The sequence below is a fragment of the Phasianus colchicus genome, chromosome 1, assembly GCF_987193195.1.
Source record: "Phasianus colchicus chromosome 1, bPhaCol1.hap1.1, whole genome shotgun sequence".
Taxonomy (NCBI): Eukaryota; Metazoa; Chordata; class Aves; order Galliformes; family Phasianidae; genus Phasianus; species Phasianus colchicus.
This window is the reverse complement of record NC_143436.1, coordinates 184059672-184073048: the sequence shown is the minus strand read 5'-3', so window position 1 is coordinate 184073048 and position 13377 is coordinate 184059672. Positions and strand designations below refer to the sequence as shown.

Below are 13377 nucleotides of genomic sequence, written 5' to 3'. Positions count from 1 at the left end.
CACTTGGGTCGGGGCAATGCCAGGTGTTTATACGGACTGGGGGAAGATCTCCTGGAGAGCAGCCCTGCAGAAAAGGACTTGGTGGTCCTGATGTACAAGAAGGTGGACATGAGCCAGCAGTGTGGTCTTCCTTGTAGCCCGGAAGGCCAGCTGTGTTCCGGGCTGCATTAAAAAAGGGGTGGCCAGCAGGGAGAGGGAGGTGATTGTCCCCCTCTGCTCAGCTCTTGGGAGGCCCCATCTGGAGTACTGCGTCCAGGCCTGGGGCCCCCGTACAAGAAAGACACAGAGCTCCTGGAATGGGTCCAGAAGAGGGCCACTAAGATGATCAGAGGGCTGGAGCACCTCTCCTGCAAAGAAAAGTTGAGGGAACTGAGCTAGTTTAGCTCGGAGAAGAGAAGGCCGCGGGGAGACTTCATTGTGGCCTTCCCATACTTCCCATAGCAGGGAGCATATAAACAGGAGGGGGAACGGCTGTTTACAGGGGTGGATAGTGATCGGACAAGGGAGAGTGGTTTTAAACTGAGACAGGGGAGGTTTAGGTTGGATATTAGGAGGAAGTTTTTCACCCAGAGGGTGGTGAAGCACTGGAACAGGTTGCCCAAGGAGGTTGTGGATGCCCCATCCCTGGAGGCATTCAAGGCCAGGCTGGATGTGGCTCTGGGCAGCCCGGTCTGCTGGTTGGCGACCCTGCACATAGCAGGGGGGTTGAAACTCGATGATCATTGTGGTCTTATTCAACCCAGGCCATTGAATGATTCTATGAGTATATGAGTCTATGAGTCTGTGAGTCTATGAGTCTATAATACTGTGATTCTGTGATTCTGTGATTCAAGGGCAGGTTGGATTGGACCACGGGCAGCCTGATCTGGTGGACAGCAAGCTTGCCCAAGGCAGGGGAACTGGAACTAGATGGTCTTTAATGTCCCTTCCAACCTAAGCCATTCTGTGACTCTAGGATGTAATGATCTTAGCATTTCCCCGAATTGCTTTAAATCTCATGGAGCTATGATATGTTTATTATTGTAATCGTATTGGACTCTTATTCATTCCCTTGCCTCTTTAGTCTCGGGGCCAGGACTGTAAGTGGCATTGTGTGGGCAGTACTTGAGTATTACTGCCAGAAGTAGGGCCATGAGCAAGTTCATTGCATCTCCTTTGTGTTAGCTCCTTCCATTTTTCTCTGATAAGAAACTGAGCTCAGCCTCCGCTGATGTAATTCAAGCTAATTTTCATTAGTTTTGCTAAGAGCAGAGCTGTAATGACAGCATTTGTGTGTGTATGCATCTAGCACATATTGCTAGGGTTGGAAGTAAGAAGAGGTGGGCAGTGGGCAGCTGGAATACTGCAGGTTCCTGTTGGCACTGCTGACATCAGATCTTGGCATCTGACATCAGGAGAGGTTCCAGAGGGCCTGTAGTTAAAGAGCAGCTGGTGACAGAAGGTAGGCAGATACTGCAATGAAGTGAGTGAGTGCAGTTTCTCTGTCCTCTTGCTTCAGAGGTGTCTGATTTACCTGTTTTTACGTCTTGCACCTATTGATGCGTGCTCAGCCAAGTGCTGAGATGCAGCTGAACTGTGCTGTAGCTCAGCAGAGGACCCCTTGCAGTCATTGCAGTCGTGCTGGGTGCGAACACCATCAAAGAGCTGTGTGTGGAGGCTGCCAAGGTGTATGAGCTAGAACAGGCTGGGTGTAGTGTAGCCAGAGTTGTGCAAAATAAGCCTGCTATGATACTGAAGCTACATACATATGGCAAGAGCCTGTGTTGACTGTAAGCCTGTGGTTGGATCTTCTCTGACCAGTCCTCCCGGAAGTGCTGCACCCTGCTCCTTACGCAGAGGATATACCCTTTGTCCTTCTTCATCCTCAGTGCTCTCACAGTGTACGTGGAGTATTCGGTTCCCGGTTTAGAGAGAAGACACTCTACAGCTTTTTTTGGGTTGAATTTTTGGTTTTAATTTTTGTTGTGATTTTGAAATTTTTGTTGTTGGTATTCCACATCAGAACATCTTGTAAAGCAGTGGGAGTTAGAGAGTTAATGTTCTGGTTCTGTGGACTGCTTTTTTGAAGGGAGGAGCGGCACTCCCCAGAGGACTTTGGGCTCAGAGGAAGAAAGGTGCAGCTCCCGGCAGGGCACCGGCCGCTCTTCCTCTCGCGGCCTCTTGGTTTCACAGCGGAGAAGCTCGTGGTTCCTCTGCAGTCCACAGAGTAAGGCCCCGGTTTTGGACATTCTCTCTCCCATTTTGTTTGATTTGTTGGTCTCAATTCCAATTGTATTGTGTTGTGTTGTATTATCTTGCATTATCACTACCTACAATTCTGAAATTGTAGGTGGTGAATGAACGTTCCTCGTCAGATCGTTGCCGCTGCTTTGTAGTCACGGGGCCGTGCCGGACCAGCTGGTCAGCTGTTAACTCTTCTTTTTCTTCCCTCTCTCTTTCTTTTTGTTTTGTCTTTTTTCCCAGGCCTGCTGCCCCCCTGTCACGGACAGATCTAGAGATAACTCCGTGACAACTCTTTTGGGTTGGCTGCTGGGGACAGGAGCCGGCTCGTGGCTCTGGCACATGGCAGCTCCTGCAGTGTCTTCAGGGCTGGTCCCGGGAGTGGCGGCGTGCCTGAGAAGGCCGCCGCTGCCTGGAACGGCGGCTGGGGCTTCCTCCCGATTGTCTTTGGGAATTGGAAGCCCGACGATCGCGGGGGGAACGGCTTCGATCTTGGGCCTGCCCCCGCTGAAGAAGACTGGAACGTCTTCTGTCTTCAGGAGGCAGGGAATCCCTGGGGGACCTCGATGCCGCCTGTCCGGCAGAGCTCTGGGTGCTGCTCCCAGCACCTTGGGCCGGACTGATTCTGCTGCCACGGCGTCCTCGGGGCTGGCTTGAGGGATTTGAGAGGGAGGACTGGCTTTGTCTCTGGCCTGGCCCCTGCTGTCCGTGGCATCTTCTGTTTGCAGCCTCCGCGGAATTGTTGGTTGCCCTCTGCCTGGCAGAGGTGTGCATGCTCCTCCCAGCACGTGAGGCTGCAGAGCGTCTGCTGCCACCAGGTCTTCTGAGCTGGCTCGGGGAATTTGAGGCACGACCCTTTAGCGGAGAGCGGCTTCTTGTCCGGCCTGTGCCCTGCTGCCTGGATTGCCTTCTGCGCTCAGCCGCTGGGGAATTGCTGGAGGGCCCCACTTCCTGCTGGCTGCTGGATCCGTGGGTGCTGCTCTCAGCCCCTGGAGCTGGTGTTTGGCTGCTCCCCTGGTGTTCTTGATTGGATTTGCGCCTCTGGCTTTTCCTCTCTCCTGTCCTGGGCTGGCTGGACAGGCTGCCGCGCTTAGGCATCTGGGAACTCTGAGACGACTCCGATGCTGCCTGGCTGGTGGAGGCAGATCTGTGGTCGTCAGGTGCTGGGGAGCTATGAGATGGCCCCTCCGCCTCCTGGCTGGCAGTGCTGGGACCAGCAAGCTGCGACTCGGCACTGGAGGCTGTAAGGAGAGGCAGGAAGGTCAACAGGATGACCCGGCAGCCCCATGGAGGGAGAGGATCCCAGCCCTCCCAGGGCAGAGAAACTCTGGCAAAGCCGCACTGAGGAGCCGCTGCCAGGCCTTGCTTGGCCCCAGGGCAGCAGTCCACGGCTCTTTGCCCCTTACCTGTGCCCACGCCAGCACAGATGTCACACTCCCAGGTGCTGATGCTGTCGCTCAAGACGGAGCAGCGCCGGTGGGTGCCTTGCGCAGCACACGAGGTGCACAGGAGCAGCTCCCAGGGTCTGGGGAACAAAAAGAGGCTTAGCTGTGTGCACAAAATGAGTCAAGCAAGGGAGCGGCGGGCACGGCTCTTGAGCTCAGTCCTTGCTCCCCAGCCTGTGCGGAGGCTGAGATCCCACGCAGGGCTGCTGAGGTAACTCACCCGTCTTCCTCTGCTTGCTCCCTGCCTTCTGCGTGAAGGCACTCGCTGACATCACAGCGCTGGTGTGTCTCGTGCAGAGTTTCATAGGTCTCCCTGTCCTCCCATGTTGGTCTTCTGCCGGAGAAGGGAGAGAAAGCAGTGAGCCCTCAGTGCCCCAGGCATAGGGCAGATCTGGGGCATCCCTGCTCTTCCCGCGCAAGCCCATTCCCAGCTTCTCCATGAAGCTGCGGCCAATGGAGCTCAAGGGACAGCAGAGGGTCAGCTGGGCCTGCTCGGGGCAATCCCTGGGCAGGCACAGCACTTGCGCCTCAGTATCTGGAGAGCTGGGCAGAAGGCACCAACCTGGCTGGGATTTGGATCCCGAGGAGATGCATTTCTTTCCGGAACTGCATCCTGTCTCTGCAGACGGGACATTGGAAGCGCAGAATGCCAGCGCTCATGGCCTGTCCCTGCAGCGGTAACACAAGCAGCCAGAGTGTGAGCGGGGCCTGGTGCAGCTGAGCACCTGCTGTGACTGCAGAGCAAGGGGAGGGCTCCTACCTGGATGCAGCCCCGGTGAAACCAGGCCTGTGTGCACACTGGGCACACCATGGTGTGGTAGGACTTCTTGTCCCCCACGGGCTCCAGGCAGATGACGCAGTTTGTGTCTTGCTCTGGAGCTGCCTCCACTGCCTGCTGAGGGCGGTGCTCACAGCAGAAGGACCTGGGGGAAGACGGACAGGATGCGTGAGCTGAGAAGTGCTGAGATGCCAGCAGAGGAACACGAAGGAGTTGGTTGCGTGCTTCGGCACTGGGAAGCAGCCCTGCAGGTTCCTCCCTTGTTTGGCTGCTGCTGACAGCCCTTACCTGTGCTGCCCAAAGAAGTGCGTGACACATTCCCCATCCGCTGCACAGGGCAGATGAAAGCTGCGTTCACAGCCTGTCTCTGCACAGTAGATGGAGGCCCCCTTCTCTCCACAAACGAAGCAGTGCTGGAAAGAGAAGAGCAGCCCCCATTAGCAGCAGGCTCGGGGCCTCTGAGGCCAACGCCATGCCTCTAGGCAGGGCACAGAATGCAGGCACTGCTGGGTCATGCTCTGCAGACGCGCCCGGCAGACAAGTTTAATCTGCTAGAGCAGAACTTTGTCCTGCTGCTGCCCGGAAAGACTGCCAGTGCTTCCTTAGGGTCCAGGCTTAGCTGGTGCTGGCACAAACATCCCCGTTCCTCCAGATCCTCACCTTCTGCTCTGCCTCCTCGATTGCGCCTCGGATGGCATCAAGGGGGATCTTCAGAACCGCCCTCTGTCCGGCAGTGTGCTCGTAAAGGCCGTCGGCAAAAAACTGTAGAAGAGAAAAGAGCGGGATGTCATGAGGACGGGATGGAAAAGAGGGAGCATCCCTGGCTGGAAGGTGGAAGGAGCCCTGAGGGAACTCACCAAGCAAAACTTGTGGACGCAAAGCCCGCTCTCGCCAAGCGTGGGCCCGCAGGTGTCCGGGTGAACATCTGCTCGGCGGCACAGCATGCATACTGAAGAGGAGAGAGCAAATAGAAGCAGCAGTGAGTGCCAGGCGTCCCTGAGGACTGCTGCCAGGGGCGTGTCCCGGCTCTGCCACGCAGGATGAGGGGCAGGGCTGGAAGATGCGAGGGGGAAAGGGCCATTGTAGGCCCCACAGTCACAGCAGGCACGCACAGGCCAACCTGGCTGAGGAGCAGAGGGGCCATGCCCAGCGGTGCCTGGGGAGCCCCTGCCTGCCCCTGCCTCCCCTCTCACACACAGGCAGAGCCCGCAGGACCTCTCTGCCCGGCAGAGAGCTGCAGGCAGAGATACTTGGCTCTCACCTTCAACCTCCGGGTGGGAGGTCTTCTGCTTCCTTTTGGACATGGCACGCGTCGACAGTGAGCGCTTGGAGTCCCTGCCCAGTCAGCGCTGGGCTTTCTCTTCCACTCTCTCCTCTGCCGACTCTGCGGGAGAAGCAGGACGAGAGGGAGTTAGCAGCTCAGGCCCCCAGGCCTGAGTGGGGACCCCTCCTCACTGAGCAGCCTCAGGCAGCCCCTCGCTCCCTGCCCTCTCCTCTCCTCACCTCACCAGGTCGCACTGAGCCACGGTCTGAGCCCGGCCTGGCCTAACCCGGGCCTGGCCCCATAGGTCACAATGGCTGCTCCGTGACACCCTTTGTGAGGCAGTCACTACCTCACAGAGGGGTGAGGGCGTGGGCCCTCCGCCCAAGCAAGATGGCAGCTGTTGCAGGCAGTGCAGAGAGGTGCGTGCTGCTGGCCAGGGCGCGGGGAGGACGGTTTGCCTCCTTCGACCTGCTGGCAGCACTCCCCTTGCCAGAGGCAGGAACAGAGCTGTCCCTGGCCAGAATTGCAGCCCTGGAGCCAGAGGCAGGAACAGAGCTGTCCCTGGCCAGAATTGCAGCCCTGGAGCCTCACTCGGGCACCACTGCTCCTCCACCCCAAGCCTGTTTCCAGCTTCTCCGTGAAGCTGAGGCCAACACTCACAGGCCAGTAAAGGGCTAGGCCTGCTCTGGGCAACTGTAGCAACTTTCCCCTCAATTGTTCTTTCAAGCACAGAGCTACAAACCATCCAGCCCAGTCACCAAAAATTGTATTTGTTCAATTTCCATTCACGCAACACAGCTTCAACTTTTTGTTTTACTGGATTCTTCTCTTCAATTTCCGTACAACTGAAAAAGAATGCCGGAGACATTCTCTGTATCTGCAAGTTTGGAATGCTTTCAGCAAGTGAAAATAATCCTGCCTATCGGATGTTATGGAACATTTGAATTTTTATGCCCGTAGTCCATTTTGCAGCATTTAGCAAGCTCACTGAAATACAGCCTAACTTTCAAAATGCAATTTTCTGGGGCCATGTTGCATTTTTAAATATCAAAATCTACAGCACCATCAGAAAATTAGTTTAATCTCTCAAAAATCACGTCAAAGTATTCTACGGTATCGGGGCTACTTTTCTCACCATTCCCGTGTCTCAATTCAGACTAGCAAAATGCTCACAGCCAGCACGCATTCTTTCCTTTTTCATCACGTCACACTCATTTACATCAGTGGAGCTGAAGCAGTCAGGACCATTAGAGAGGTGCAAAGTCTCAGAACAGTTATTTACTAAATGTCTGTTGAAGTAGCATAAGTCTGCACTTTCTCCTTTATGCACTGGAATCTCTTCAACTCTCAAAAGCACCTATAAGCTGGGAAGCAGGGAAGATGCTGGCATCTTCTAACACTGGCATCTTTTTTTTTCTCCCAACAACATCTTCACATTTTTCCTCTTTAATATTTTTCATCTATGGCAATTCTGTACGTATCCCTCTCACCCATGTGTCAGCTTCATCACATGACATTTCAGCTACCAGCACGGGAATGTTACATACTAGAACATTCTGCGTACATGAATCGCTCGCTCCTCGAGCTTCAGTCACGACTGGACAAGAGCTGGGCAAACTGGAACAAAACCCATCTTACCATCAAAAGCCAATTAGAAGTTTTCCTTAAAGAGCAGAAATGCATAATTTGAGTTTACTCTCTGAGCCTTTGGTTTCAGATATGGTTTTATAAAACCCAATTCTGCATACCACTGGGAGTTAAATCACCCATTGTAGTTTAGAACTGTTTTTCCCAAAATCCAGCTACGGATCTAGCTGTTAACTCAGAAAATGGTGTTTCCGATCATCCTTTAAGAGGTTAAGAGCTCAAGCATTTTTGTCACGACATAGCTGATCATGGTGGTATCTTCTGCCTAACTGACCAATGATTAGAGGAACTACTCATCAAGTGTCTAGACATCTACATTCTAGGCAGTCTTCAGCCATAAGTCCAGAAGAACAATATCCTTGTCTACTAGCCTGATTTCTAACTGGAAAAAAAAAAAAAAAAAAAAAAGATAAAAGAAAAAAAGAAAAATCTTTATTCCTGATGGGAAAGCCCAGCATTACACTGTCATCAGGTACCCAAGTGTCAGAAGCTCGGAAAAAGAACATGTGAAACAAAGCATTAAGGTGTACTGAAGGAAATCTAGTGTCTCTTTCTTACATTTGTCTCTCTTATCCGCCCAGGGTCTATCTACAATCCTACCTTCACTTATAATCCAAGCAGCAAGCCTCCCATTCCTCCTGAGAGTCAGTGTCCTTCTACAAAGTTTCCTCATCCCCTGACTCCTACAGTCACAACTCTTGAGTGCCCATTTTCAAAAAAGGCTACCATCGAGCTTATAGTCACTGCTCCTGAGAGTGATTTGTTTTGAACTCTTTACTTGAGACTAAACCCCTTCTTCCTGATAAAGTGTTTTAGACATTGAAAACCACTGTGCCAACTTCCTACGCTTTTATCATGTTTTTTAATAAAATCTAGATTTATACTCACAAAAAGAATGGTGAACAAGAGAAGGCACCTAATATTTCTCCTTTTTTACTGTGAAATCAATGAAGGGACTACTACATGGGAACTCTCTCCAGAGGACTTGAACAAATGAATCTCTAGCATATGGAAAACCTTTTTTTTACTGTGGTGGTTGAATATTGGAGGAAATCACCGTGAGCGGTTGTTGAAACTACAGCTGTGGAGATATTCTAATACAGCAGGACTTTTTTAGTTCTGTAATCTCTCTCAACTTATTTTAAGGGAAATTTGAAACACTAGCAAACAAATAAAGTGCTGTTGTCATTGCTTAGGACTAAGCAGCTGAACCTTTTCTTAATTCCTAATCTAACAGTCATTAAGGATAAATAAAATCACCACAGTGCAATGTTAGTACTTATTTGAAGAGTTTAATTTGGAAAAACTATAATCTAATTTTGTTATGCTATACGTTTATTTTTTTGCCATTGTCCCATTAGCTTTTAGTCATCTTTCATATCTGGAAATAGGGAAGAAATACAATTATATGAAGAAATTGGAAGGATTTATTTTAAAATTTGAATAGTATAGTCCTATTTTCCTGTTTAATTCACAGCAAACACATTCAGTTCACTGTTATGACAGGAGGAGTCCATATGTATTTCCCTACGTCTGTATTTTATTGCAGAAAATTGACTTTACATAGGAAAATGATGTTATTGTATGCTGTTTGTTCTGCAACCAGGATGACCTCACCTCTTTTGCAACAAATAATTGCACTGGAGTGAGCTTGCAGGTTTTTTAATGAAAGTCTTAGTTTATACTATGCACAGATTTTTCTCCAGCAAGGGGGGCAATGAATTCCTAGAAAAGTAGAGGTCTTGTTGGTGAAATGTAGTAATGGTTTCTAGCTGTGTTGTAATTTCCATTATAAAATAAAAAGAAAAAAGAAAATGCAGTAAGAAAGTGATCTTCAAAGAGCTTTAGAGCCCATATAACTACCCCAAATTACACACGTGCTTATCCATTCCTAAGTACAGGTAGTTGAGCAAGCATGGCAGAAGGACAGTGTGGGGAAACATGGAGCTCCTTACTGAGTTCAAATACGAGGACCCAGAAGCTGGAAGCATTATCGGGCTATTGGAGAGAACACATTGAAATTGCCTGATGTGAAAGTGAACAGGAAAAGGATTTACAAATACACTGACATCTTTTTTGCCTCAGTTTTCACTGACTCTTGTCCTTTGGCTTCCCTGGTCTCCCAGGTCTATGAGCAGAGTCTATGGGAGTGAAGCAGTAGAAGAGTTAAGGATCACTTAACTCTGTTCAGACATACACAAAAAGTCAGAGTCAGTTTGGATGCAAAAATTGGCAACAAACACAAGTTGAAATATGGAAAATTAAAATCAAATGTTAGGAAAAAAATTCACCATGAGAATGGTCAAATATTGGAAAATATTGCCCAGAGAGCTTGTTTTCTATTTGGAGGTGTTCAGGACACACCTATGAACAACCTGATCCAATTAGATACGCTGTTAGCAGGGAGGTGGACTAGGTAAGCTTCAGAAGTCATCTATGATTCTTAAATTCTATAAACTGTGCCTCATCTTATTACCTCACATAGTAAAATTGTTTTCTCTAAACTCTTTATATGCACCATGACAAAATGCAGCTACAACAGCTAGAACAGATGAGAGAACATAAGGGCTATAGTGAAGCTTCATAGAAAACACACATTGAAGCATCAAAACTTGTGGAATGCCATGCATGCATACACACAGTTTTGCTAAGGGGTGTAAGCTTTCTCTCTTGTGTTTATAAAGACTGAGTGGAGTCTAGTTCTACCTAGATACACCTAACGACATCATCTCACCACAGCTACTAGAACCTATTAAAGATTTCTACTGAAGATTAAGGCTGACAGAACCTGCTGGGACTGGTATTTCCGGATGACTTGTACAAACCAGGATCACTCTTTTCTAAGAAGATTGAGATGAGTCAGAACTGTCTCTGTTTTACTGGATCACCCAACAGCTTTGGCTGAGAAGAATGAGAGCCCATCTGTATTAGGCTAGCTGTGAGCTTCATTCATACAATTTCACTTAAGTAGAAAAACTAGCCAGCTCTACACCACCCAGCCACTGAAGAGAGCTCCCATATGAAGCTGAGGTTACAGAATTGAGCATTTAGTGATTAACTATATTTAATAGGCACTTACAGCTTCCATTAAAAGAATAGTGATCTTGGACACTCAAAACAAGCAGCAGTGTCAAGGATCATGCTGCCAACATTTGCAGAACATCCAACATAAGAGATTATAGCAAGAGTTCTTGAGATAGTTGTGTAAATTATTGCATATTAATTGTGTATTACATTAAAGATCCTTAAATAACTTGGAAAACTTTTTTTTTTTTTTTTTTTTTTGCTTGCAACCAGCTAAATAGTTGAGCTCTGCATCTGACTTTCTGACTTACAGCTTGGAGTATTGTACATAAACACACTACTATTTTTTTTTTTTTCCTTTGCTACATATTTTGTAGCAAAGCAAAACTAGAGTATATATAAATGTTAAGTTCCATAAATAGGTTCTGTAACAGAACTGTAACCAGTAAAATAAATGAAACACAACTGATTATAAAGTTTTAAATCAATACCAGAATTCACAGGTTTTTTTTTGTTTTTTTGTTTTTTGTTTTTTTTTTTAAAGTAAGAGAGAGGGAAACAAGTAATCTAAGTAGTTTAGAGGATTTGTTACTGTCCATGTAAGGCCTTTCCAAGTGGAAAGTAAAATGCCTTTGGTTGTAGTGTTTTGTTATTTCCAGATGTCTAATGCGCTGTACTGCCACGTCAGTAGTATTCAGGCCATGGAAACTGTGTTGTCGTTTGTTTGTATTTCTGTAGCATCAAGAACTGGGTCAAATCGTTTGAGTTCACCAAATTCAGATTTACAAATTGGAGACACTCTTGGAAAAAAGAAAACAAAAGAAATGTCATTTCATAACATCAGAGATTAATCATCCTTTAAAAACAGTTTTTCATAGTCTGGAGTTTCATTCCTGCAGTAGTTACTAAATGTAGTTTAACTAAGCTCCTTTTCATTTGGAACACTCTATTTCCTGCACCACACACATTCATTTTTATTTAGCTGAAACAAGTCTGTTTGGTCGGTAATGGCTTATTACCAGTCCTAAATAAAAGTTAATGAAAATCTAATGAATGAGTTGGGAACCATGAGCTGTAAATCACAGAATCACAGAATTACAGAATGGCCAGGGTTGGAAGGGACTTCAAGGATCATGAATCTCCAACCCCCTGCCACACGCACAGGGCCACCAACCTCCCCATTTAATACTTGACCAGGCTGCCCAGGGCCCCATCCAATCTGGCCTTGAACACCTCCAGGGACAGGGCATCCACAACCTCCCTGGGCAGCCTGTTCCAGTACCTCACCACTCTCTCCGTAAAGAATTTCCTCCTGACATCCAACCTATATCTCCCTTCCCTCAGCTTAAAACCATTTCCCCTTGTCCTGCTGTCACTCACCCTTTCAAAGAGTTGATTCCCCTCCTCTTTGTAGGCTCCCTTTAGGTACTGAAAGGCTGCAATGAGGTCACCCCGCAGCCTTCTTTTCTCCAGGTTGAACAAGCCCAGCTCCTTCAGCCTGTCCTCATAGGGGAGGTGCTCCAGTCCCCTGATCATTTTTGTGGCCCTCCTCTGGACCCTCTCCAACTGCTCCCTGTCTTTTTTGTACTGGGGGCTCCAGACCTGGACACAGTACTCCAGATGGGGCTTCACAAGAGCAGAGTAGAGGGGGACAATCACCGCCCTGTCCCTGCTGGCCACCCCTCTTCTGATGGAGCCCAGAATACCATTTGTTTCTGAGTTGCAAGGGCACACTGCTGGCTCATGTTAAGTTTTTCGTCCATCAAGACCCCAGGTCCTTCTCCACAGGGCTGCTCTCAAGGACCGCTCCTTCCAGTCTGTATGGTTGCCTGGGATTCCTCCGGCCCAAGTGCAAAACTCTGCACTTTGCTGTGTTGAACCTCATCAGGTTCACCCGGGCCCATCTTTCCAGCCTGTCGAGGTCCCTCTGAATGGCATCCCTTCTACTGTGTCATCCGCACCACTCAGCTTGGTGTCATCAGCAAACTTGCTGAGGATGCACTAAATACTAAACAAAACCCTCTGGGATCAATCAAATGTCCTTTTAAATTCTTCATGTCTAACTAAAGCAATTATTTGTTTTCACTGTTTTATTCTGAGAGAGGAAACTGAATGAACTTTTGAAGACAGTAACCACCTATCACGTGGAACACGGTCTTCTCTCATTGTTGCAATTCAGATTTCCCCCTCATTTCTGGCACTCTGCTTTCCTAAGTAGATAATTCTAAATGGGCTACATCAATACCAATACACCACACGCATGGAATGATGATCTTTGAGATTTCAATGTTCAAACACTTTTCACAGAAATATTATTCAGATTCTCTCAGTTGTCAGACTCCACAAAAGGAAATAAAATAATTATGTGCTATTAATTATTATCTAATTAATTGTTGAAGACGTCAGAGTCTCCAACTCTGTTGAAGTGTGATCATGACTAATAGATACTACAGTAAGTGCAAGAAGAGAAATTCACAGGCATACTGTTGTGTATGGTTTCTAACCTGACAAAGGACTAAAGCATTGACCAACTTTTGCCGAAGAGAACTATACTGAAAAATCTTATCTGAATGATTTAAAAGAATTAAAATGTAAGCAGTATTTGCAGTTTGGACTTAATCCTCTTTACAGATTATACTGCAGATCCAACTCTTACAGCTAAGACACTAGTCAAACCTGGAGCAAAATTAATTAATTGTACCAGTTTTAATAGAGATAGTTAATTTTATTCGAAGTAGCTTGTATGGTCCTACGTTTTAGGTTTGCGACCAAAACAGTTGATAACACACAAATGTTTCACTTAATGCTGAAAAGTTTTTGCCTTATTTATCGAACTCTCTGTCTCATTCACCTCCTTGGGTCCAGAGGAGGACCATGGGGATGAACAGTAGGCTGGAGCACCTTTCTTATGAAGAAAGGTTGACAGAGTTGGGCTTGTTTAGCTCAGAGAAGGCTTTAGGGAGACCTCATTGCTTTCTTTCAGTATTTGAGGGAGCTTA

At 47.9% G+C, this 13377-nt stretch overlaps 1 protein-coding gene across 3 annotated transcripts; it reads right to left on the bottom strand.

Annotated features, from left to right (window-relative positions):
- Nucleotides 1-825: 825 nt before the first annotated feature.
- On the bottom strand, nt 826-7685 carry LOC149920289 (E3 ubiquitin-protein ligase PHF7-like). Of its 3 annotated transcripts, none has more exons than XM_090133955.1 (9): nt 5705-7685; nt 5301-5392; nt 5104-5205; nt 4732-4856; nt 4426-4588; nt 4228-4334; nt 3886-3999; nt 3627-3745; nt 826-3461 (listed from the first exon to the last, which is right to left on the bottom strand). In XM_090133955.1, the coding sequence occupies exons 1-9, from the start codon at nt 5745-5747 to the stop codon at nt 2584-2586; spliced, it is 1743 nt and encodes a 580-aa protein (XP_089990081.1). In that variant the 5' UTR covers nt 5748-7685; the 3' UTR covers nt 826-2583. The 3 variants fall into 3 exon arrangements, with proteins under 3 accessions (XP_089990081.1, XP_089990080.1, XP_089990079.1); XM_090133954.1 differs by having other exon boundaries at nt 826-3745; nt 5705-5827; nt 5947-7685; XM_090133953.1 differs by having other exon boundaries at nt 826-3745.
- Between the last annotated feature and the right edge of the window lie 5692 nt (nt 7686-13377).